This window comes from Cnephaeus nilssonii (genome assembly GCF_951640355.1).
Source record: "Cnephaeus nilssonii genome assembly, chromosome: 21".
NCBI lineage: Eukaryota > Metazoa > Chordata > Mammalia > Chiroptera > Vespertilionidae > Cnephaeus > Cnephaeus nilssonii.
Genome location: NC_137092.1, coordinates 30,888,282 through 30,913,087, shown reverse-complemented (window position 1 = coordinate 30,913,087; position 24,806 = coordinate 30,888,282). Strand labels below are relative to the sequence as shown.

The 24,806-nt window shown below is 47.6% G+C and overlaps 1 protein-coding gene across 5 annotated transcripts in view; it reads left to right on the top strand.

Moving 5' to 3' along the window:
* The first annotated feature begins 1,993 nt into the window (after positions 1-1,993).
* Positions 1,994-24,806, top strand: part of HHAT (hedgehog acyltransferase) — a 174,308-nt gene continuing 151,495 nt past the window's right edge. For 2 of the 5 annotated variants that reach the window (XM_079761620.1, XM_079761621.1), the window contains exons 1-3: positions 2,008-2,138; positions 17,035-17,168; positions 23,291-23,358. In XM_079761620.1, coding sequence (XP_079617746.1) covers positions 17,078-17,168; positions 23,291-23,358 — 159 coding nt within the window. In that variant the 5' untranslated portion in view covers positions 2,008-2,138; positions 17,035-17,077. Of the gene's footprint in view, positions 2,180-17,034; positions 17,169-23,290; positions 23,359-24,806 lie in introns of all 5 variants that reach the window. The other 3 variants (XM_079761624.1, XM_079761623.1, XM_079761622.1) reach the window with 3 other exon arrangements.

Sequence of the window (24,806 nt, the reverse complement as noted above, 5' to 3'; positions counted from 1 at the left end):
AATAAAAGGGTAATATGCTAATTAGACTGGGTCAACTGGACATCTTCCGGACGTCCAACTTCCTTCTGGACAAAGCCACAGTGACGGGGGCTGAGGCAGAGACTGTTAGGGGAGATCAGTCTGACAGGGGAGCAATTAGGGAGCAATGAGGCTGGCAAGGGGGCATTTGGGGGTGACTAAGCTAGCAGAGGGCAAGTTAGGGAGTGACCAGCCCAGCAGGGGTCCAATTAGGGGGTGACCAGGTTGGCAGGGGAGCAGTTAGGGGACGACCAGGCCGGCAAACAGAGGCAGTTAGGGGTGATCAGGCAGGCAAGCAGGCGAGCGGTTAGGAGCCAGCGGTCCCAGATTGTGAGAGGGATTTTCGACTGCCAGTTTAGGCCTCATCCAGGGATCGGGCCTAAACCGGCAGTCGGACATCCCCTGAGGGGTCCCGGATTGGAAGGGGTGCAGGCCGGGCTGAGGGATACACCCCCGTGGATGAATTTTGTGCACTGGGCCTCTAGTAAAAAAAATAAACAAAATAAACCCAAAATAAGTTTGGTAAGGATGTGGGCAAAATGGAATCCTTGTGCACTGTTGGTGGGAATTTAAAATGGTGCAGCTGCTATGGAAAACAGTACGATGGTTCCTCAAAAAAATTAAAAAATAGAATTACTATATGATCCAGCAATCCCACCTCTCGGTACATACCCCAAAGAACTCAGAAGCAGAGTCTCAAAAAGATATTTGTACACCCAGGTTCATAGCAGAATTATTCATACAGCCACAAGGTAGATGCAACCCAAGTGTCCATTGATGGATAAATGCATTAAAATGTAGTATATACAGTCAGCCTTCTGAATCCACAGGTTCCCCACCCTCAGATTCAATCAACAGCAGATGGAAAATATTTGAAAAAAACAAGTTACATTGCTGCTGACGTGTACTATATAGTTACGCCTATTCGTTGCTCATCTGAAACGCAACTTTACTTGCGCATCTGGTGTTTTTATTTGCTAAATCTGGCACCCCTACTTGGGGCTAGTTTATTAACATCTGCTTTCTGAGCATCATCCTGTCCTAGGTGTTTGGGGGTGGAAACCCGGGAGCTGAAGGAAAAGATAGTTCCAGTTCTCAAGAGAGTTTATAGTCTGGTTTCCCAGAGAAATCTGCAACCACAGGCCTTGGCCTGCAGGTCACTTGAGACACCCCTCCCCTGGGGAGTCTGATTTCTTTGGTTTGAAGAGAGATCCAGATGCCTGTGGTTTTAACAAGAGCCCCAGACCATTCTCCCGCTCAGGTACGTCTGTGGAACTCTGGCAGGAGTGGCATTGGAGGCATCTGACAATTCCTGGCTTAAAGTCACTTTGCCAATTACATCCCACTGAGGCAGCTTCAGACCGCCACTGGCAGAACCCATTCGAAATCACTGGTACACATTTTGCAGCGGTGGTCATCTTTGTAAGCTGCTGTACAGTCCATCAAGTGCATGCCATTGCTCTTCCCTCCAACTCCGGAGGAAAGCAGGGGAGCTTATTTCTGCTTGACTGAGGCCAGGGAGGCCACAGGGGCTAAGTTCACAGAGCCAGGGTGGGGAGCACCCAGGGCTGCAAAGCGCGCCCTCTTTCCATGCCACCCAGCTACCGCCTTTTGCCTACGAACCGCAGGTGGGGACCGCTGGGGTGGGATGTAGAGTTCACCTCGAGTTTCAGGGGACTCCCAAGCCCCCAGGCCTGCAATGAACAAACGGGCGGGAGAGAGGTCCGCGCGGGGTTCTGCACGGGACCCGGGCCAGAGCCCAGGTGTGCGGGAGGCTTGGGGCCCCGCCGGACCACGCGGACCTCACGGCGGGCGGAGAGGCGGGCCGCCCGCTCGCGGGTCCCCTCCGGAAGCGCGGCCTGCTCGCCACCGCCCCGCAGCGCCGCCAGCTCGCAGGCCCGGCCGCCGGGAGCGGGGGGCGCGCGGGCACGAGGCGGGGACGTGCTGCGAGCGCGCGCGCGGGCGGGCGGCTCCGCCAACGGCCGCGCCGGGGAGAGGGCGGCTTCCCGGGAGCCCGCCGCCGCCGCCGCCGCCGCCGCCTGGACTCGGAAGTGCGGAGAGGGGTGTTGGGGACGCAGGCGCGCGGGAACGCCGCCGCCGCCGCCCGGGCCAGCCCGGAGGTGGGTAGCTGGGGACCGCAGCGGGTCCCGGGACGTTTTAGGTGACTTTTTTTTTTTTTTTTTTGCTTCGGTGATTCGGTTGAAAAAAAAAAAAAGAAATGCACGGACGCTTTCCGTTCCCTACCCCGGCTCCTGCGTGCGCGCCCGCGGGCGGGATGGGGGAAACGCCGGTCCTGCCGCGGAGACAAAGGCGCGGGGGCTGTGGCCGTGCGCCCGGCCCAGCTGGGCTCCCGCCGCCGGCGTCCCCTCTCCCTGGCCCGCGTCCCCTCGCCTTGCACATCCCGCGTTTTGCGCCCTGTTGCGGGGAATTGCGGACGCGGGTCCCCTTGGCAGTATTGCTGCGGCTCCAGGGACCCCCCCCCCCCCCCCAAAGTTAGAGATGTCTTTTGCTTTCTACTCTCAGAGTCCCCATTTTCTTCTAAATCTAGCCTTTAGATGGCACTGGTCTCTGTGCCAAGGGCCTCCTCCCGGCAGTCCCTAGCAGCGCGGGGCGAGGGGCACTAGCGTGGCACTGGTGTTAAGGAATGGGCTGCGTCCTTGGTTCATGGCGCTTGGGTCAGGGCGGCCAGACGAGTGAGTGGCTGGGCGCCCTCGCAGGTTTGCATTGTAGGGGGGCGAGTCTCGTTTACTTTCTGTTTTGCATCATTCGTGCATTCATTCATTCGCAGAGCTAGGCGTTCACCTCTGTGTTGTAAGCACTGTGGGAACCCAAGGAGCTCAGAGGGAAGGCTTCTCGGAGGAGGGGGTGCTTTTTATACTGGAATTTGAAGACTAAGTATGATCCCCCCCCTCTTCCATTCTTTATGTTCTGTCTTTCCTACACCTTTTCTCCCTCCTTTCTCTGTGGCAGCCCCTCGCTGTGTTTGTGTTGGGTAGGAACAGCCAGTCTTGACCTGAAAGAGTCAACTAATATTGACAGGGACGGTGTGCTGGTCAGATGCTTTAAAGTCATTATTTGTAAACCTTCTGGTAACGGAAGGATGGGTAGTGTTGTCCTTTTTTTTTTTTTTTTTTACAGGAGAATAAAGGAAGGCTTAGAGGAGATGCCAAAGCCACAAACTGGTAAATGTTGGGAGTCCTCTTTTTGGATTAAAGCCTGTGCTACCTGCTATTTACTTTGCTCCTCCTTGGGAAGAAGGATACAGAGACTAGCAGGGTGAAGGCCAAGTCTCTGGAGAGAGCAGTCACTTTAGCGGGTGGCGAGATGTTGCTGGGAACTCTGCAGGTAACGCCGGGAACTAGCCAGGGTGGGCCTTACCTGTGTGTCTCCTGGTTCCAGCACAGGGCCGGGCCAGGGGAAGTGCTCCTGAATTGTTGCATCGGGATTCCCTGGCCTGGATGAAGTTCTTGATTTCTTTTAGGGCCTCTTTGCCTCTTTTGTGTGCCCTGGACCTCTTTGGAGCCTGGGGAAACCACTTTTTAAAAGGCATTAAAAATATTCACAGAGAAACTTGAATGACAATAAGCCAGCGTTATATAATGTTTTAGTTTGGACTTTCAGAGGAGACAGAAATAATTGCCAGCATCCCCATGATAAAGTAAATTGTACTTAGGCCCCATATTTATCAATTACAATTGAGATGCAAGTGACCGACTTTGTGATGAATAGGTAGAAAGAACCCGCTTAACGTGTGCCACATTTATAACCACATGTGTCCAATTGCATATAAATGCATCCTGGGTCCTGAAAGAAAATGGCCCGGCTTTCTTCTCCACGCATAGGGCCTAACTCATTTTTCAAAGTATGTGTTTACATCTCAAATAAGCCTGGTCTAACTCATTCTACAAATGAGGCCTAACTGGGAAAGTACACTTAAGCAGTCTTAAGGTAATCTTTTACAAGGAGTCTGTGTAAAGTACAGTCTTTTAAATGTACCCTTCTTTTCCTGTCAGACACTCTAGTCACCAAAAGAAACATTACTTAAATTTTTCGAAGTTTCTGCATATACCTCAGCCGCCTATCACAGGAAAGGGTAATACAGTACCAACAAACAGCCTGCCTGGAGTGGCTCAGGGGTTGAATGTTGCCCTATGCACAGAAAGGTTGCAGGTTCTTTTCCTGGTCAGGGGGCATGCCTGGGTTGCAGGTTCAGCTCCCGTAGCGCGTAAGGAAGGCAACTGATGGATGTTTCTCTCTCTCATCAGTGTTTCTCTCTCTCTTTTTCTCTCTTTCTCTCTCTAAGCACTCCTTTGATGAGGATTAAAGAAATTATATGTATATAAGGCTATTTGCAAAGTATCCCCTTGAGAGTTTGACTGGGAGACCAGGAGTTCACTCGCTCACTATGACATGTGCTGACCACAAGGGGGTGGTGCAGAACAAAGGGAGGCCCCAGCCAGCAGCCAGAAGGCCCTGATTGGCCCCGATCGCAGGCCACGCCTAGGAACCCTACCCATGCACGAATTTCATGCACCCGGCCTCTAGTAAATAAATAAATATTCAGAGGGTTACAATTATATTGAAACAAAGTTTTCAAAATTGTAGGGGGAAATCAAATTTGTAATAGAGTATTTTATGTTTCTTTGTTAATGCATTAAGTAACAAATTTCAGTTCTGTATGAAATAAGTCATAATTTCAGAGTAGGGATACCCATGTACATGATATTTTGCAATCTGTGCAGCAGCCGCACTGTGATATGAACACGTCCGTGCCTCTTATTGTGATAGTGTCACCAGAATTGCTCTTCCTGGTATGGCTTATTGTCCACATTTATAACCACATGAAATCCTGACTTTACAGTTAGAGGTTCGTGAAAATAAAGATGTGTGAGGAAAACATTTTTAAGTTCCTGGCCCCCTTCATCCCCCCTGTGGATACCCTTGGAGGCTGTCCTAGGTTACACACCCTCCTTAGTGGTCGTTTGTCTTCTGAGTTCTCGGTAGCCGCCCTAGGTCATTACTAATAGCTGCTTCCTTCTCCTTCGGTCAGTGCTCAGGTTCACAGTTGTGCTGGTGATCAAAGCTGTTGAGACGGAGTTGCTGGGCTGTTTATAGTCTCTGCCTGTTCTACTCCTCTGTGGGCATTTCTGCTGGAGAATATTCGTGGTGGTGTGTCATATAAGCACATGGCAGCCTTTTTTTTTTTTTTTTAGAGGAAATGAACCTTCATGGTGTATGGTAGTACCAGGGTCAGGGAAGAAAAAGGAGTTATCATTACATATCCCAGAGACATTAAAAAAAAATAAGATCTTAAGATGTTATTCTGAACAATTTTATGGTAATACATTTGAAAATTCATGTAAAATGGACAAGCTTTTTGAATAAAATGCCTCACCTAAGCCATAAGAACTAGAATGCCTGAATAGTTCTATGTCTATTCAAGAAATTAAATTTGTAGTTAAAAACCTTTCCATAGCAAAATTTCAGGCCCAGATGGCTTCACTTGTGAAATATTACAATTTTTTTTAAAAAAAGAAAGAGATAAAAAGGGAACATCCCCTGGCTGCTTTTATGAGGCCAGCATAACCTTGTTACAAAGCTTGATAAGGATAGCACAAGAAAATTATAGGTCAAACTCTCACAAAAGAGATGCTCAAGTATTAGAATGATGCATTGGTAAATGGAGTCCAGAAAGGTATATAAAAAGGGTATTAAACCATGACCAAGTGGGATTTATTCCAGGAATGTAAATGAACAGTAGAAAACCAGTAAATGTACTTTAACCACATACACAGAATAAAGGAGAAGAGTTATTTGCTAAAATTCAGCACCCACTCATGATTAAAAATTCCCTGCAAGCTAAAACAATGAATTTAAAGATACCCAATAATGGAGGGTATGTCATTGCTCCACACATTAAATCTATAGATTCAGTACAGTCCCAATCAAAATCCCAGCAGTTTTGTTTTGTTTTGTTTTGTTTTTTATTTTCAGAAAGAGGCAATGATGAGCCAAATTGAACATTTATTTGGAAATTCTGGACAATCTAAGAAAAAGATCAAAGTTGAATGACTTAAGCCACTAGGTGCATAGGTAGTATGTAAGTATGGTATGGGCACCATGCTAGACAGACGGTGGGACTGAGTAGAGAATCCATAAACAGGCTTACACGTATGACAGGTGGCACTACAGTGCCGTGGAGAAAGGACGGCCTTTTCAGTAAACGATGCTGGGCCAAGGGGATGTCCATATGGACAAAATGAATCCTGATCACCCTCCTCGTTCCATGTACAAAAATTAAGGTAATCAGACAGCTAAACGTGAGAGCTAAGTCAGCAAAGTGAAATATCTTTATGATATTTCATAAAGGGACAGTCAAAGGTTTATTGGGTGGGACACAAAAAAAGCACTAACTATAAAGGGAAACATTGGTAAGAGCTTGTGTTCATCTGAAGACTCCACAAAGACAGTGAGGAGGCTCGCTACAGAATGTGATACATATTTCCAATGAAGAACTCGGACCCCAGAATGTAGGAACTACTTCTGCATCATGAAACGGATGGGCAGCCAGAGAGAAAGATGGCAAGTCATTTCAGAAAAGAGGATCCCTAAATTCCCAAGAAACATATGAAAAGGTGGTTAACCTCACCAGGAATTAGGGAAATGCTAGTTGAAACTACAGTGGGCTATCAGTATGCACTCACCAGAGCGGCTAAAATGAAAGGGACTGTCCATGCCAAGGGCTGCTTAGGATATGGACAGACCGGAACTCTCATTGCTGATGGGTAGGAAATTGAGTATAACTGTTTTTGGAAATGGTTTGTGCTATCACTTACTAAAGCTGGGGCATACTCGTCTCTGACCCAGCCACCCCGTTCTTAGGTAAACACTCAACAGTAGGGTGTATATGTGGGCACCAAAAGTCATGCAGTTTATGCAGAGCGGTGCTATTCGTCATGGCCCTACGTTGGATCAACACACATGTCCATCAATAGTGGAACGGGTAGAGGCATAAAGAAGTTGTTTGCACAACGGAATACGCTACAGCAATGAGAGCGAACAAATTGTTGCCTTACACGCAACGTGGATGAACGTCGCAAACACAAAGCTAAGCAAAAAGAAGGTGGACACAACGGAGGAAGTTCTATGTGATTCCATGCGTGTGAAGTTCAAAAATGGGCAAAATTAAGTAAACTAGGGTGACAGATGTCAGGCTTAAAGGAAAGGACAGAAGGGGACCTCTGAGGCATTTACTTTTTTTTTATCTGAGTGGTAATTACTGGGATGAGTCCACTTTTCAAAACCATTACGTTTTTTTTCTTTAAGTATATTTTAATACAAACTTTACTTAAAATATTATGAAATATTTGGTTCACTCAGACGCCCCTAATCTGGGGCGTGTAAGATGTGACGGGCATGATTGTTGGTGATGAAAAAGGTTTAAAATAGATGAGAATTTTCAGAGGAAAGCGTACAATACCACATCAGTAGCTTTTCTGAGTTAGGGATTTATAAAACGGGCTCCTTATTGCCAGTCTCTCACAGCACACGTCTGGCTGAAGGGCAGTTCATATAAAAAGACTTAGAGGGATGTTGAACGTGAAGATTAATATCAGTGTGAAGTAAACGCCAAAAAAAAAAAAAAATTGCTAAGGTAAGAGCTAAATACAAAATTTTGTTTTCAGGTGTATTTTTCTTGCAACTTTATGACAATTGGATTAAAATAGTCTGATGTTTTATACAGAACCTTTCAGGCAGGGACGGTATGTTAGTTTCCTATTGCTTCCGAACAAATGACCACAGACTTCGTGGCTGCAAACAACACAAACGTACCTGACAGCTCTGGAGGTCGGAAGTCCAAGTGGCTCTGCAGGCTGCATTCCTTCTGGGGAGAATCTGTTTTGTTGTTGCTTTCTGGCGCCTTCTCCAGCCCTTTGGTCCTGGGTCCTTCCTCCATCCTCAGAGCCCATCCCTCTGACCTCTGCTCCCATCATCACTCTCCTCTGCCTCTGACCCTCCTCCCCCCCTGCCTTGTGGCTGTACTGGGCCCACATCTCCATCTCAAGATCTTTACCTTCATCGCATCTGCAAAGTCCCTTTGCCGTGTACGGTAATACATTCACAGGTCCCGGGGATCCGCACGTGGAAATCTCTGGGGAGCCATATTTGGGGGTAACGCAGATGGGATTTTTATGTCTTCTCATCTTCACAAATAGCACAGTTCTTGATGCTCAGTAAGAGCTCACTGATAATTTGTTGAAGAAGTTAGTCTGCGACGTTATTATTTGAAATATCGTTTCTGAAAAAAGAGAAGTGAGGTCTTACCCTCCTCTCATTCTGCCACTTCTGGAGTTCGGGGTTCAGCTCTAAGTGCCTGTATGATAGAGGGACAGCTGACAGAATGGCGAAGGGTCTGGGAACCAAGTCATGGAAAAAGTGGTTGAAGGAACTCATGGGTATTTGTCCAGGAAGAGGGCTTGGGATGGAGAGGGTGGCATTAATTGTCTTCCAATATTTGAGGGAGTATTATTAAGCCTTTTTAGTAAAAAAGTGATAATATTTAAAACAAGAATAAGCATTTCTGCCGAAACCGGTTTGGCTCAGTGGATAGAGCGTCGGTCTGCAGACTGAAAGGTCCCAGGTTCGATTCCGGTCAAGGGCATGTATCTTGGTTGCGGGCACATCCCCAGTGGGAGGTGTGCAGTTGGCAGCTGATCGATGTTTCTCTCTCATCGATGTTTCTGGCTCTCTATCCCTCTCCCTTCCTCTCTGTAAAAAATCAATAAAATATATTTTTTTTAAAAAGAATAAGCATTTCATAGCTTACTATGCCCAAGGCACTGCTGTGTTATTTTGTAAACTCATTAATTCTCATAGCAACGATCTGCGAGTTGCTATTTTCCCTTTTTACAGATGAGGAAATTGAGGCACAGAGAGGTTTTGCGAATTGACCTGGGACACACAGCTAGAAAGTAGCAAAGCTGGGGGTTCAGACTTTGGCATTCTGACTCCAATGTCAGTCTAAACCGGAGGTCCTCAAACTTTTTAAACGGGGGGCCAGTTCACTGTCCCTCAGACCGTTGGAGGGCCGGACTATAGTTTTAAAAAAAACTATGAACAAATTCCTATGCACACTGCACATATCTTATTTTGAAGTAAAAAAACAAAACGACAAAAACACCTGCATGTGGCCCGCGGGCCGTAGTTTGAGGACGCCTGGTCTAAACCATCACATTATCCTGCCTTTAGTTCCAGAAGGTACAATGGGACTAGAGGCAGAAGGTTTTTTAGAAATAGAGGCCAGATTTGGAGTTAGTTTAAGGAGAAAAACAGGATAAAGTTTCCCTGCCTTTGTACTGTTACTGGAAATGGTCCAGTAGGCTATTGTAAGTGGAATTTCCAAACAGGCTGGAGATTAGACCAGATGACGATAAGGTCCCCGCTGATTTTGAAATCCTGATTTGGGAGCATAATTATTTTTTCCATTCTCTCTCTCTCTCTCTCTCTCTCTCTCTCTCTCTCTCTCTCTCTCTCTGCCTTTTGACATTTTATATAATAAAGATCCTTTGTGAAATGTAGTTTTCCCACTAACCTTCCAGATTTCATTTCTTAGACATTCTGCTGTGGCAGGCCATGTCCCCGCCCCCTTTTAAAGGGCCACAGCTGCTCCTCCCGTAAGAGATGGTGTCTGTGCTCTCCTCCTTCTTGAGTCTGGGCTGGCCTTTTGATTTGCTTTGACCAATACAATGTTCTGTGGATTCTGAAGCCTGGTCCTAAGCGACCTTGCACCTCTTGCCTTTGTTCTTCTGAAACCCTGGGGTCACCACGCTGAGAAGGGGGCTAGCCTCCTGGAGGGTGAGTGCCCGCGTGGAGGCAAAGCGAGGCGGCTAGCAGCCAAGTGCCAGATGTGTGTGCGCGAGGCCATCCTGGCCCGCCGCCACCCCAGCCCCCTTTGAGCCATGTGGTGACTTAGTCATATGAGTGGTGCCAGGTGAGATCCGCAGAACTGCCTAGATCGCCACCCCACAGACTCATCAAGAGGAACAGCTCTTTGTTTTAAGGCACTGTGGTGGGATGGCTTACTATGCGGTGATATAGAATATGACATTTCAGTGCATAATTGAAAGTAATGGTATGCATTCTAAACTATTCTATATATCAACGTTTTGCCCAGTTCCAGTTCTCCAATCTGTCTAATCCTTCTTCTGGGTGTCGGGAAGTGTGGGCAGAAGAATTAGGCTCTTTATAAGACGCTTTAATAGGGTTTGGAGCAAACTGGGATGTTAGAAGACAGGCTGTGTCTAGACTTGGGTTTTCTGGCGAAAGTCGTGTAATTTATATTCTGCAGAATCGGCTTCTGTTTCATTAAATTGGACCCTGGAAAAGAGCAAAAGTCTCAGCAGTTGTTTCAAATGTGCTAGAATATTGCCCCATATTTCATTCTCTCCAAAGCCGCTGTCATTCAGTGGGCATGTGCCCCTGTGCTTTGATTACTCTGTGGTTTCCAGGATGCTCATTTGTTCCTAAATTTAGAACGATTTCTGTTTGACTCAGCCCTTATCTCCTTGTAACTGCTGACGTTCCCCTCTTATATCCAGGCTAGATTGGTTTGGTTTAGTTGGTCTTCAGTAAACCTTTTAAGGAATGTACTAGTTATGTATTTCATGTACATTTGGATTACATCTAGTTGATTTTTCAAGTTTTCTTTGCCTCTTAGGGGGTATCTGAATTATACGTAACTTAACAAATTCTTTTGCGCTTATGGAGTGCATGTTACCTTCCAACTTTCCTGATGGATTTATTTCACCAGTGATGTTGGGAAAAAATGAACCTGGTGCTCTCGATAAGAAGAGGGAGGTGGCTGAGGGGAGGCTATGGAGTTAGACTTGGTGCGTATGAACCTAAGCTCTGCTGTGTCCTCGCTGTGTGACTTTGGGCAGGTTTCTTGACCTTTCTGGGCCTGGGTTTTCTCTTGTGTTAAATGAAGATCCCAGAATGACCAGCCTCAAAGAGTTGTTATGAAGATTAAATGAGATAATACTTGCAAAGTGCTCTCTCGGCATAGGTAATCTGTAAGCAGTACTTATTACAGTACGGCTGCTACTGGAATAAGTAGGGGAAAACCCAGTAGGGGAAATTTTCTGTTTAGGACATTGGGCAACAGTGTGAGATGGTGCTGCCATCAGAAGGGTGGTTGGCTTAATGCTGAGAGCATCGCTTTAAAGGCCTGGTGCATGTGGGTGTGTGGTGATAGCCTAGTTAGGGCTAGAAATATAGCTTGAGGAGCAGGAAACATTTAAAATGGAAATATTGGAATCCATTTGTTGCACACATCAAAAAATAAAGATGACAGCCCTAGCTGGTTTGGCTCAGTGGATGGAGCGTCAGCCTGAGAACTGAAAGGTCCCAGTTCGATTCCGGTCAAGGGCACATGCCCGGGCTGTGGGCTCGATCCCCAGTGAGGGACTTGCAGGAGGCAGCCGATCCATGAATCTCTCCCATCGTGGATGTTTCTATCTCTCTCTCCCTCTTCCTCTCTGAAATCAATAAAAATATATTTAAAAAAAATAAAAAAAGATGACAAGCTTTTGAAATGATAACGGCGTCTGCTGGGGGAAAGCATCGTACAGGAGTTACGTTTATGCACATTTCAGGCTTTGGCACAGTGAGCTATGCTTTTCTGCCCAGACTAAGGAACAGAGTTTCTGCTGTAAGAGAGTGGGCGTGGGGACCTTGGGTTCTGGTTTCTGCTCCGTGTGCTCGGGAAGATCGCTTCCTTTCTCTGAGCTGGGCTCTGGCTCCTGAGACAGCTAACGGCCCTCCTGGTGCGGGTTAGAGTAGACGGTGTCTTTGCAAGTAGGTGGAATGTTAAATGTCAAGGTAAATGTAAATGGATGGAAGTCCCTTCAGTATAGGAAAGTGTCCGATGAGCTGAGAAATTCTTGCCATTTTATGCCCAAGATTTCATTCGGTGGGCCTCCTGAGCTCTGTAGTCTTCAGATAAATACCTTTTTGAAACACCCAGCTTTTCGGGCCTTCTACCCAATATGGAGGAAGGGAAAGTTCCCTGTCACTCCAGCCTGGCCTCCTTCCCTTTGATCCTAGGGAAACCTCCGCTACAGTTTCCTTCCAACACTCAATAGTAAATGAGGTCTGTAAATAGTAAAATTTGCCTCGGATTTCTCACTCTTGTCCATAATATTTAGCTTTGAGATACTGTAGTCTTACAGCTTTGAAGTTACTGTTTTATGTTCTTTCTTTCAATTTTCATTGATTTAAGAGAGAGGGAGAGAGAGAAAGAAAAACATCAATGATGAGAGAGAATCATCAATCGGCTGCCTCTAGCCCACAACCCAGGTATGTGTCCTGACCGGGAATTGAACCGTGACCTCCTAGTTCATAGGTTGACGCTCAACCACTGAGCAATGCCGGCTGGGCTATTCTTTCTTTCTTTTATTTATTTTTTTTAAATCCTACTGCCTCCTGGATTTGATGCCAGATGCAACTTAATTTTTCCTCATCTGTGCTGCCTGGTTCCAGCACTTTCTCTCCCCTTCCTACTGGCGGCCTGAGTCCACCCACCTCTCTATCTCTGGACTCTACCACAGGGTCAGAGGGCTTCTTCCCAGAGCTTCACTCAATCAGTGAAACGCACCAGCTCACAAGCCTGAGGTTTGTTTCTTTAGGAGATCAGATCCAAACATGTCATCATGTATGTTTCAGACCCTCTGGCACTTGGCTCTGACTTTCTCTTCACTAAACCATCAACGTTTTTCACTCTTCACAGCCCTGACCAGTATCCCCACTGAGGTGGGCGTGTTCTAGACGTCTCTAGACCCCCTCCAGCCACCCTCCTCAACTCTCACATCTACGGTCCGGCCTCGTTGATGTCAATTGCTCAGGTAGACTCTCATGAAACACAGGCTGTGCTGCTACCGATCGGCTGTTCCCTATAGAAGTCCTGTTACAAATGATGGGTCGCTTCTAGGCTGTCCACGGATACCCACTCGCTGAGAGTGTTTCTGCAGGACTGAACCTGTGCATAAAGAGCAGGAGGGAAGCTTAACTCACACGTCTGAGTAAGGCTCTCTGGTTTCATCGTGACAGCTTGTGCCTCAAGAAGAACATGCTTGTTAAGGGAATGAGAATAGAAACTTGAGAATTTTCCGGGAAAGTGTTTGGGAACCTTTAGGGGCTGGGGCATCTTTGTTTATTTTTATTATTTTTTAAAAAATATACTTTTATTGATTTCAGAGAGAGAGAGATAGAAACATCAATGATGAGAGAGAATCATTGATTGGCTGCCTCTTGCACGCCCCCTACTGGGGATGGAGTCTGCAACCCGGGCCTGTGCCCTGACCGGGAATCGAACTGTGACCTACTGGTTCATAGGTCAATGCTCAACCACTGAACCACGCCGGCCAGGCCGGGCTGGAACATCTTTAAAACGTTCTAGCTGTATTCCCAAATGCACAACTTTCCTTGTCTCTGACCCTGTTGTGTCACTACATTCTTTAACCCTTTGCACTCGCTTGCTTTTTTCTCGATTCCTTTATTCTACTCGGGATTTAATTTTTTAAATACCCCAGATTTTACAAAGCGCGGCAGTAGAATAAAAAACTGGAGTTTCTTTTCATACAAACTTATTTATTTGGATTTTTTTTATATTTCAAATTATTGATACATTCAAAGAATAATTTTAATCTCGACATCCGAGTGCAAACGGTTAAAACATATCTACTCTGATTCGCTTTCTGAGAGCACAGAGAGAAAAACTCAAAGGGAGGCGTTTTCTTGAGATAAGTGGGAAAGAGTAGAAAAGAGAGGTGTCAGGAAGAATGGTCTGTGGAGAGGGACATGTGGGTGTCTGGGTGGTGGGGGTGTCTCCTGGAAGTGTGGGGGACAAACAAGAAGAGTGGGAGTGCTGCACACAGGGCCTTTGGGGACGAGAAGGGAGGTGGTGAGGAAGAGAGGCTGGGCAGAAAGCTCGCCAGTGGCCCCCCAGGTGGCCCCCCAGGACGGCCTGTCCGGTGGCCTTGGGTTGCGTGTGGGAAGCGGGAGAGGAGAGACGTCAGGGAGAGTGCTGGGGGTGTCCCTGTGCCGGAGGAGGCCTGGCAGCGGGTGGGACGGCCACTCCCTCAGGAGGCCAGCTCGATGTCACCCGTTCCGGAAGAACATCGGGGCTCTGGCTTGGTCAGCTCCTAATGAATCACATCCACCAGCGGGTCCCGCTGACAGACTGGAGCTGATGTTTATCGAGTGCTTGCTCCGCGCCAGGCCCTGGACAAGCATTTTACCTTTCACCCATTCAACAGCCCTCTGAGGAAAGGCGCCTGGGAGGATGCGACCCGGTCAAGTTCCTCAGCTAGGAAACGGCAGGCCCTGGACTCCCCACAGGTCTGCTGGAGGCAGCGTTCACCACCGTGCTGCCCACAGGTGGAGGTTATTAGGTCCAGTCCCCAATGTTATAAGTGAGGACACAGCCCTGCTGCTGCTGGGTTGCTCATTTCTATGTGTCTTTGCTCATTACTGTGTATCTTTGTGTCGGTCTCTGCAAAACGTATACCTGGAGCTAAAAGCTGCATCATAAAGGGAAACGCTGTAGCACTGGAGTTTTCCCCTGAGCGTTAAACCATTAACACAGAGGAATGGAGTGTCTAGAAGAGTGTCCTTGAAAAGAGCCTCAAGAGCAGGGCTTCTAGAACGTTCCTTTAGTCTCCAAGAGTATTTATGTTCAAAGGTTAACTTCCCGCTGAAGGAAAGGCTCCTCTCTTTCTACGAAGTTCCAGAAGGAAATGTTAAGATATTCTAGGAGACTCCAGGTATTTAAAAACAGAGTGACCTGAAGTGTTAGAAGGAGAAGTGGTTCTGCAAAGCAGCAGGGGGACCCCAGGAGGCGTTGTTGAAGTGCAAGGAATTTGGGAGCTCGGGCCCGAGAGAGCTGGCGTGTGTGCCTTTGGGTCTCAGGGTGCAGGAGAAAGCCAGACCAAACTGACATCCAGGGCTCTCTGGCCGGAAGCCCACTGACTTCTGACCTCGCATTTTATGAAAGCCCGAGTTTACATCCCTCCCTGTTCTGTGCCCTCAGCCTGAAGAAAGGGGTGTGTGTGTGTGTGTGTGTGTGTGTGTGTGTGTGTGTGGCAGATGCTGGGCCAGGCTCTAAGGACGAGTATCTCCTTGAACGTCCTGGCTCGGGGGCCGGTGGGGGCCCGGTGGTCCCAAGAACTGGGTTTGAACTGGGGCTCAGTTGTTTCTGACTGTGGAGTCTCACCTGTTTCACACTGGTCATCTGTGAAACGCCTCCCTCCCTCGCTCCATGTACTGCACCAGGCTGCTGGGAAAAGGAACTAAGGCGTGAATTCTGATTGTTGGCATTATCGTCGTATATTAAAAGTGCTCGCTTGCTTGGGGCTTCAGATTCACCCTTCATTTAATTTGGCACCCACGATGGAACATGTTTGAGAGGTTTAAGGAAAATGACGAGGGCTGTAAAAGGATTACACTTAGCTGGCGCTTTGTTGCTTGGGAACTGATCATTTAATCTGCAGGATTTTAGGGCCGAACTGTCCATCACCTGCCCTCTTCCTGGAAGGCAGACACGGCTGCCACACAGAGCGATCTAGACTAACTGAGACTTCCACAGCCTAGAAGTGCATTCCTCTTACACGTGACAGTCCGGTTTTAAGAGACCCGGGGAGCTCTGGACATGGGGTGGTAGGTTGAGTCAGGGACCGGGGCGCCTGTATTTGGTGTTCCCACGTGGTGGCTGTTCCAGCTCCACCCAGCAGGAAGGATATGACCACCGCCTCACAGCCAGAACTCTCCACGTGTCCACACGGGGCTACAGGACAGAGCGGAGTGCAGCATCTACGCGTTCAGATAAAAAACGCAGTTATCGCTGAAACCGGTTTGGCTCAGTGGATAGAGCGTCGGTCTGCAGACTGAAAGGTCCCAGGTTCGATTCCGGTCAAGGGCATGTACCTCGGTTGCGGGCACATCCCTGGTAGGGGGTGTGTAGGAGGCAGCTGGTCGATGTTTCTCTATCATCGATGTTTCTAGCTCTCTATCCCTCTCCCTTCCTCTCTGTAAAAAATCAATAAAATATATTTTAAAACAAAACAAAACAAAAAAACGCAGTTATGTGTGAGGAGGGAGACTGGATGTGGCGGGTGGGCGACCAGCAGCCGGCCACAGCTGCCTGGGTTATGTCCTGAGCCTCCCTTTCAGAGGAGATGGAAGACAGAGCAGTTTCCCCGAACCCACCTTACGAACAGCTGTGGGATGACCTGGGGAGGGGAGAACGAGGAGGTGACAGCATGTGGCCGAGAAGAGGTCGGAGATGATTGTGCTTGTCTTTTGTTCAGGCTTTTGAAGCCATTTTTTAATTCATGGAGCTGCTTAAACTCCCTTTTTGCTACATCGCACGCCCTGTGCAAGGTGCTGGGGACTCAGAGACCAGGGTCCCTGCTCCCCAGAGGTCCACTCCCCGGGGACAGACAGGTGTGTCAGGCAATGAGGACGGAACTGTGTGGTGTACACAGTGACAGGAGGGAGATGGGGCTGCAGGAGCTCAGAGGGAAAGACCTGCCTGCCCACGTGGGCATGTGTGTGTGTGTGTGTGTGTGTGTGTGTGTGTAAGGCAGGGGTCGGCAAACTGCGGCTCGCGAGCTACATGTGGCTCTTTGGCCCCTTGAGTTTTTAGCAAAGGCCAGCTTAGGAGTACCCTAATTAAGTTAATAATAATGTACCTACCTATATAGTTTAAGTTGAAAAAATTTGGCTCTCAAAAGAAATTTCAGTCGTTGTACTGTTGATATCTGGCTCTGTTGACTAATGAGTTTGCCGACCACTGGTCTAAGGTAACTGGCCGCAGGAGGCTTCACTGGGGTTATATCGGTGTCACCTTGCACAGCGATGGGTCCCTGGCAGAGAACGCCTGAGCTGACTGGTGTTAACATGCCGTTCTTGAGTGTCACGTCCATGGCTTAATGTTTTTATTTCTGTTTCTCTGTCCAGAAACTCTCAGCGTGGGCATCAGGACCTTGTGACACAAGAAGCAATGCTGCCCCGATGGGAGCTGTCTCTTTACCTGCTTGCTTCACTGGGCTTCCACTTCTATTCTTTCTATGAGGTTTACAAAACCTCCCGAGGTAAGGGGCCCGGCTTTCCTGAACTTGCGTCCAGAAAGGAAGGTGGCAGGGAGCGCTCGGAGGTGGGAGATCCGGGAAGATGGCCTCATGCTCCTGGGATGTCGTGGGCCCCCCGCTTTGCTTTCCTCTCTTCTCGGACAGTTTGAATCAGTGCATCAGTGGAGTGTCCCACCCTAATCTTGGATGGCTTAGCTGATCCTGTGGCTAGTCTTTTATAATAGGAGGGTTTTCATTCAATGGCTCTTGAAGGCCGGAGGTGGTGGTGGGGATTTGCATTCACAATTTGCAGTAACTTCTGACATTTCACTCTCACCATCCCTCCTTGCAGACACCTGGAGGCAGCCCATGGTGTTGGAGGCCCAGGCTCCTTCCCTCTTCTCGCTCTGCTGCCTTTAGTGCTCTTGTGTGTATTTTGGAGAGGAATCATCATCAAGTCCACATTCCCGCCCACTGGATGGGGATTGAGGACCCTCCTTTCCTTTAAGGGCACCTTGTCACTTCTCACACCCAGCTGGCCAGAACGGAGTTCTGTGGCCACAACCGGGAGGCGGGGAAATACCAGCATGTGCTGCTTAAAACTCCCCATACTGTGCAAGAAAGAATTTTGGAGGCACCATGAGTGGTCTCGTCCGTAGTCGGCGACAGTTCCCTAGAGGCGATGGGAAGCCGTGCCTTAAGGAAGACCAGGAGTCAGCCGTAGGAGAGGGGCAGAGGGTCTGGGGACAGAGGGGAGTTTGCAGGCAAGTGGACGAGGGTGTGAGAAAACGCAGCATGATCTGGGAACTGCAAAACCACTCACTAGGACTGGAGTGTAGAGTGCAAAGGGAGAGGGGCAAAGGTTGAGCTTAGATCCCAAAGGAGGGATAGAGTGTGAAGGATCTTATATATTCAGTGGAGGAGTCGGGGCTCGGCTCGCTCTTAAGGCAGGTGAATCTGTAGTTGTGGGCATTTAAAATGGCAAAGGTAGGGTTTGGGAAGCACAGCTGGGAGTCCGCGGCCCTCAGCCGCCTCCTCCTTATGCATCACCAGGATTGACTTTTCTCCCATTCCGCATATGTCCCTCTCAAAGCCGTGGGCTTGGGTGCAGAGACTGGGGCGGGGGCCGGGGGTGCAGTTGAGGGTCCTGTCCTTGAGTAGATGACCTTGGCCTGGGAACCAGGTGAGCTGGCAGACCGGGTTGGGCCACCTGGGGCCCTTCAGTTTGCTGTCCTCTGTGAAGGGACCCGGTGCACAGCCCCTGCAGGAGTCCAGCACGGGACAGACTGCCTTGACGGCCAGCCGAGCTCTGGTGACCGGTGTGATGGTACTTCATGTTACACTTGTTAACGTAAAAAAAACATTGACACCTGTAAAGAATTTTTGTGAGTTTATTTGAGCCAAACTGTCAACATATGCCGGGAAGCAGAACCTCAACGAATTGAGATAATGCTCCGGAGAATGGCGGGTTAATTTGTATTTATACATTGCAATCAAAGGAGGGACATAGGTAGGTTACATGAAATTCGTTGGTGATAGATAAAGGAGGTGGGATAAAGCAAAGTGGGGGGAAACCCCTGGGATTGGATAAAAAGTAAAATGATGGACACATACTTAGGTGGGTGCAGGAACAATTAACATGATAAGGAAGGAATTTGTGGTATCTGACTTGGCGCCCACCACATTTGGCTCCAGAAATAGGGAAGTTACAAGTTACCCAGACATTTCAAGGGTATGTTATCATAGATGCAAAAAGACAAATAGGCTCAGTTAAGGTAAAGGTTGACTTTGTCAGTGAAGATACCAGCCTGGGATGTAACTGCCCACCATAACTGCCTTTAGTTAAAGTTTCATTTCAGACCAACCTTTGTGGCTACTTTAGGTCTCTGAGTTTGCAAGACTGCCATACAGGCCTCCCCATTCAGGTCAGCATGTGGTCCCTTTCGTCCACACACTTGACCCTGTTTTCCTTGTTAGCGGTGGCCAGGGTCATAGGAAACAGCAGCATCGTTTAATCGTTTACAATCGCTTTCCTCCTGGGATTCCAAGTCTGGCAGCCCACCCCTTCCTCGCCTGTCCACTGGTCCTCAAGGGCGTGTCAGCCTTCAGGGACTCTGCTTTCTAATGCTTTCAATAAAGCTCGCACAATGACTTGGGCCAGGGCCTGGCTGTAGGGCATTTCACGGCAACCATAGTGCCGAAACCCGTTTGGCTCAGTGGATAGAGCGTCGGCCTGCGGACTCAAGGGTCCCAGGTTCGATTCCAGTCAAGGGCATGTACCTTGGTTGCGGGCACATCCCCAGTAGGGGGTGTGCAAGAGGCAGCTGGTCGATGTTTCTCTCTCATTGATGTTTCTAACTCTCTATCCCTCTCTCTTCCTCTCTGTAAAAAATCAATAAAATATATTTTAAAAAAATAATAAAAAATAAAAAAATAAAGGCAACCGTAGTGTTAGACTCCACAGCTCCTCACTCCCTGCTCCACCGGCCCATGCTCCATGTTCCATCAAATACAAAGAATGTGCATAGAGCTTATGGCTTCCTCTCTGCTGGATCATTTCCAACTCAGTCCACGGCATCTTCCTCTCCTGGGAGCTTCAGGACTCCCACGCTAATGCCCTTCCCCCCGCCCCCTCACTCCCCCCTCCCTCCTGTCTGGCTGGCTGCCTGGACAGAACCAGAATTCCTTAGGTGAGTCCCAGAAGAGCAGCCCTGTCCGGAGGTTTGAGACCTTTTTCGCCCTTTATTGCCTTGCATCCTATATGGTTCCCTTTTACTTGGGGAATTTCTAAATCACTTTTTCATTCCCTGAGCGGGAGACAGGAGAGAAGGAGCCCCCACACCTCAAGAATGTTGTGGGAAAACCAGCGCCTTGTCATCCCTCTTCTATGTGATATTCTATGGGAATATTTGAGAGTTTCTTACCACTCAGCTATCTCATCTTTAGAAGTCCATTTTCCTGCTCCCTCTCTCTACTCTCATTTACTACACAGTCTTCTCTACCCGCAGGCTCCCTAGAAAACTAAAGAACCGGTAGGAGATGATTAGAATGTTCAAATGCGTAGAAGCAGCAGGATGCATTAAGTCACGATTGGGTTGGATTGGGTTGCTTCTCCCTGGCGGTGGCTTGTATCACAGGAGGGCATGTGAGTGTGTAATGCCCCCCTCCCCTGTCACTGATCCTGCCCTCCAATTACCCCTGCCCCACCCCAGCACTGATTTCCCACCAAAGTGTTGAGGGTGAAAGGGGAAGGTTAGTTAGAGCTTTTAAGTAAATGGTTCACCACCCGAGCCCAGTGGCAGTGATTAAAATGCAAATTCTCTCACTCAGTAGGTAGGGTGGGGTTTTGATGTATCCTTTTGTTGGGTGGTGGTTGGAGAGAGGAGAATCAACAGCTGATTTAGTCAGGAGGGCTCATCAGCAGAAACTGTTCTCATTTCTATGCGCTCAGGCGCTTTGGTGCAGCACTGCATTATGGGAAAATGGGACCAGGGCACCTACAGTCAGGCCTGTGTGGTGGGGAGAAAATTTCTCTGGCAGAGAAGGCTCCTCCCGCTTGAGTGTAAACTGTGGCTTACGATGAAAACTGTTCTCGCCCAAAGAGTGAGAGCATGGGATGCCTCCCTAGAAGGTATAATGAGAGAAGTTCTGAGGGCCTTGGCTCCTCGGGGAAGGAGCTCCTGCTACAAGTCTCAGCTTCCATTCTCCCATGTCAACCGAATTCTGTAGCAAAGCATTTTGGGCCAACTTAAGACATTGATTTCCTAAGGGTTTGTGAATGGATTTGCATTGCAATTTTACATGTGTGTTGTATGGCATTTGTTTGTGTCAAGAAGTCAGACGCGGGTGATTTGTAGACGTTTTTCCAAAGCGTGAGGGGGATTTTGTTCTAGAGCTATGTTGTCCATTGCTGTAGTCATTAGACACGTGACTAATGAGCATTTGAAATGTGGCCACTTCCAGTTGAGATGTGCTGTTGGGATAACATGAACATTGGACTTTGAAGAATTAATGAGTAAGAAAAAGGAATGTAGAGTAACTCATCCATAGTTGTTTAATACTGATTCCATGTCGAAATAATGTTTTGGATAGATCGAGATAGCTAAAATATACTAAATTAATTTCACTTTTTAAAAACTTTAAAAAATGTGGCTACTAGAAACTTTAAAATTGTGAATGTGTGTGAGATAGTATTTCAGTAGGACAGCGCCCCTGCTGGACAGGATCGCGTCATAATTCTCCGGTCTGCACAGAACTCCTTTTTCCCACTAGAGGGCGGTGTGCTCCAGCTTCAGGATATCTGGTGCTTAGCAGGTAAATTTCCCTGCTTCTGAATGTACTCTTTTTAAAAAGGAGGAAAAAAAGAACTCAGTTTCTGCCTTGTTTCAGTTCTTTATAATCCTGATGTTTCTGGAGATTTCTCTGTGTATGAAAGTGAAGCCAAAACCAAAAAGACAAGAAGCAGAGAGGTTTTCCACCCAGTTTGCCTTAGTGAATTGGGAGGTTCCTGTATTTCTTTGTTGGATTGCAGTGTCTTGCTGTTGGATTGCAGACTGTTCCCTTGACTTGAGTTTGTGCATGACACAGCACGTTCACCCATGCACGTGCACACGCAGTCTCTCTCTCTCTCTCTCACACACACACACACACACACGCACGCACACACAATTTGGCATGTGTGCAGCTGTAGCAGGAAGGACCAGGGCCCTGCTGCAACCACACCTCCAGCACACCTCCTGGACCCGGAATACCATGTGTGTGGCAGAGCTGTGCCACGCGGACCCTGGCCCAGTGCTCCGTACCCCTCCCTTTTCTGTTGTTCCTGGGGCAGTGTTGCCTTTGGCTTGAGGTTGGGCCTGCTGTTTGCATCTAGTGTGTGTGAATCTGCCCCTTGGTTCCACTCTAGACCAGCATCGTTTCGTGATTACGTCTGAGTCGCACACTCGTTCTGGTTTTCCGGTGATGGTTCTGGGTAGCTCCTTTTGGTCTTCTGTGTTCTGGGTAGCTCCTTTTGTACTTTTGTTGGTCCAATAGCAATGGTTTTCCTCGTTCTTGTCTGTGCACTCTGTGTCTTTTGGGTGATGTCAGTCTTTCTGGAGGCTTCCTCACTACCCTTATGCTGAGGTCTCCTGAGTCTTTATCTTCAACTCAGGGCCCTCTTGAGCACCACCCATACCCTACTGTATATCACCTAGACACCCCAAACTCAAACTCCACCTCCTTATTCCTGTATCATGGCACTCATCAGCACTACTGTAATTTTTTATTATTCATTTGTCTCTCTTACCTCGTGTACAGTAAGCCCCAGGAGGGCAAAAGACATGCCAGTCTTCTTCTACTGTTTCATTCCTAGTATCTCACACCCTGCCTGGTTATCATACACCCTCAAAATGCATTTGAGTGAAGATTTTATTATATTTCGTTTTATATCGGTTGTACTGTTTGCCTTATAAACATACTTATTACTATTATACGATTCCATGTTATAATCTTGTTAGCATTGTCCCACATCATGAGGCCTTGCTCACCATCACTGGGTGGAATGATCTGTTTAAAAAAATTTTTTTTTGCCCTGGTCAGTAGGGCTCAGTTGGCTGGGGCATCGTCCTATGCACTGAAAGGTTGTGGGTTCTATTCCCGGTCGGGGCACATACCCATGTTGTGGGTTCGATCCCCATTGGGGGCACGTGTGGGAGGCAACTGATCAATATTCCTCTCTCACACAGATGTTTCTCTCTCTCTCTCTCTCTCCCTCTCCCTTCCTCTTTAAAATCAATAAAAACATATCTGCGAGTGAGGATTGAAAAACTGTATATAAAAATATTTTACCACCTGAACAAGTGTGGCATCTGCGTTTACCCCTCCTGGGGGGTCCCTGTGCTGGAAGCTTTCTCTCTGGACACCTCTCCCTTTGTGAGCCTATTCCAAGGGGAGGGGACATTTCCAGCAGCCCCACCACGGATTTCCAGGAACTCAGCTCACAGAAAACTGGAGCAGAGGATCCAGGAGCGTGACGTTTCCATGCCCGTAGCTCAGTCCACAGGCGGCTTTTCCAGAACACGTTCCAGTTTCTCTTAGTGCCTCTGCTATGAAACCAACCAGTTTCATTTGGATTTGGAACTAATGGCCACCGTTTTTCTTGTCAGAACATGAAGAGCAATTGGACCAAGAATTTGACCTGGCGATTGGCACGTTGCTTGGAGGATTCAAGAAGGTATAGAGTGGCTAAAGGATAAGCCTTCTCAGTTTTCAAACCGGGTTCAGTATTTTGCATCACTTTTGCCTTGGCACTGACCCAGGTAGAGTATTCATCAGCACTTGGGAATCAGGTATCTTTCCTACGTGCTGTGAAAGGTATGAGTACCGTGTTGGATAAAGAATTCTCCGGGATCTTTATCTTCCTGTTTTCTTCTCAAGACTCCAGAAATCTGATTGTCTAACGCAGTGGTCGGCAAACTCATTAGTCAACAGAGCCAAATATCAACAGTACAACGATTGAAATTTCTTTAGAGAGCCAATTTTTTTTAAACTTAAACTATATAGGTAGGTACATTGTTATTAACCTAATTAGGGTACTCCTAAGCTGGCCTTTGCTAAAAACTCAAGGGCCCAAAGAGCTGCATGCGGCTCCTGAGCCGCAGTTTGCCGACCACGGGTCTAACCTTATCAGTGGGTACAAATTTCATCCTCGCAAAGCTCAGGCACTTTCTCCTGACCCCGCCATATCCATTAGGATGAAATGTGGCCCCACACTTCCCTACAGCAACTGTTGGCAACTACATAGGAAATCCTTCCTTCCTGCCTCCAAGTGTCCCTGAAGCTCCCAGGGTTCTCCTGCCTCCTCCTTAGGAGGGTGTTGGAGCTGGAGGAAATTCCGAACCCACCGCATATGTTGAACACCACTCCTTTCATTTGTAAATTCTCTTTAAAAAAACATTAAATGTATTGGGGTAACATTGGTTAATAACATTATATACATTTGAAAGAATATGTGCACCCCAATGTTCATTGCAGCGTTATTAATAGTAGCCAAGATTTGGAAGCAGCCCAAGTGCCCATTAGTAGATGAGTGAATAAAACAGCTGGGGTACATTTACGCAATGGGATACTACTCGGCTGTAAAAAAGAAGGAAATTTTACGTTTTCTGACAGCATTGATGGATCTGGAGAATATTACGCTAAATGAAATAAGCCAGTCAGAGAAAGACAAGTACCGTATGATTTCACTCCTATGTGGAATCTAATGAACAAATTGAACTAACAAGCAAAACAGAGACAGACTCATAGATAGAGAGCAGGCTGACAGCTGTGTGGGGTGGGGGGGGCGGGTGCTGGGGCTGGTGGTGAAGGGATTGAGCAAAAAAGAAAAAAGAGAGAAAGAACTCATTGACATGGACCATAGTGTAGTGATTGCGGGAGGATGGGGGTGGGTGGAGGTGGAAGAGGGTGTAGGGGGATAAATGGTGATGGAAAAAAAAATAATAATAATTAAATTTATCGAAGTAACATTAGTTAATAACGTTATATACATTTCAAGTGTACAACCTCATAATAAATGTATACCCATTGTGTGCTCACCCCCTAAAGTCTAGTCTCCTCCCTCACCGTATATTTGACCCTCTTTACCCTCTATTTATTCCTAACATTCCTTATGCTAATAAA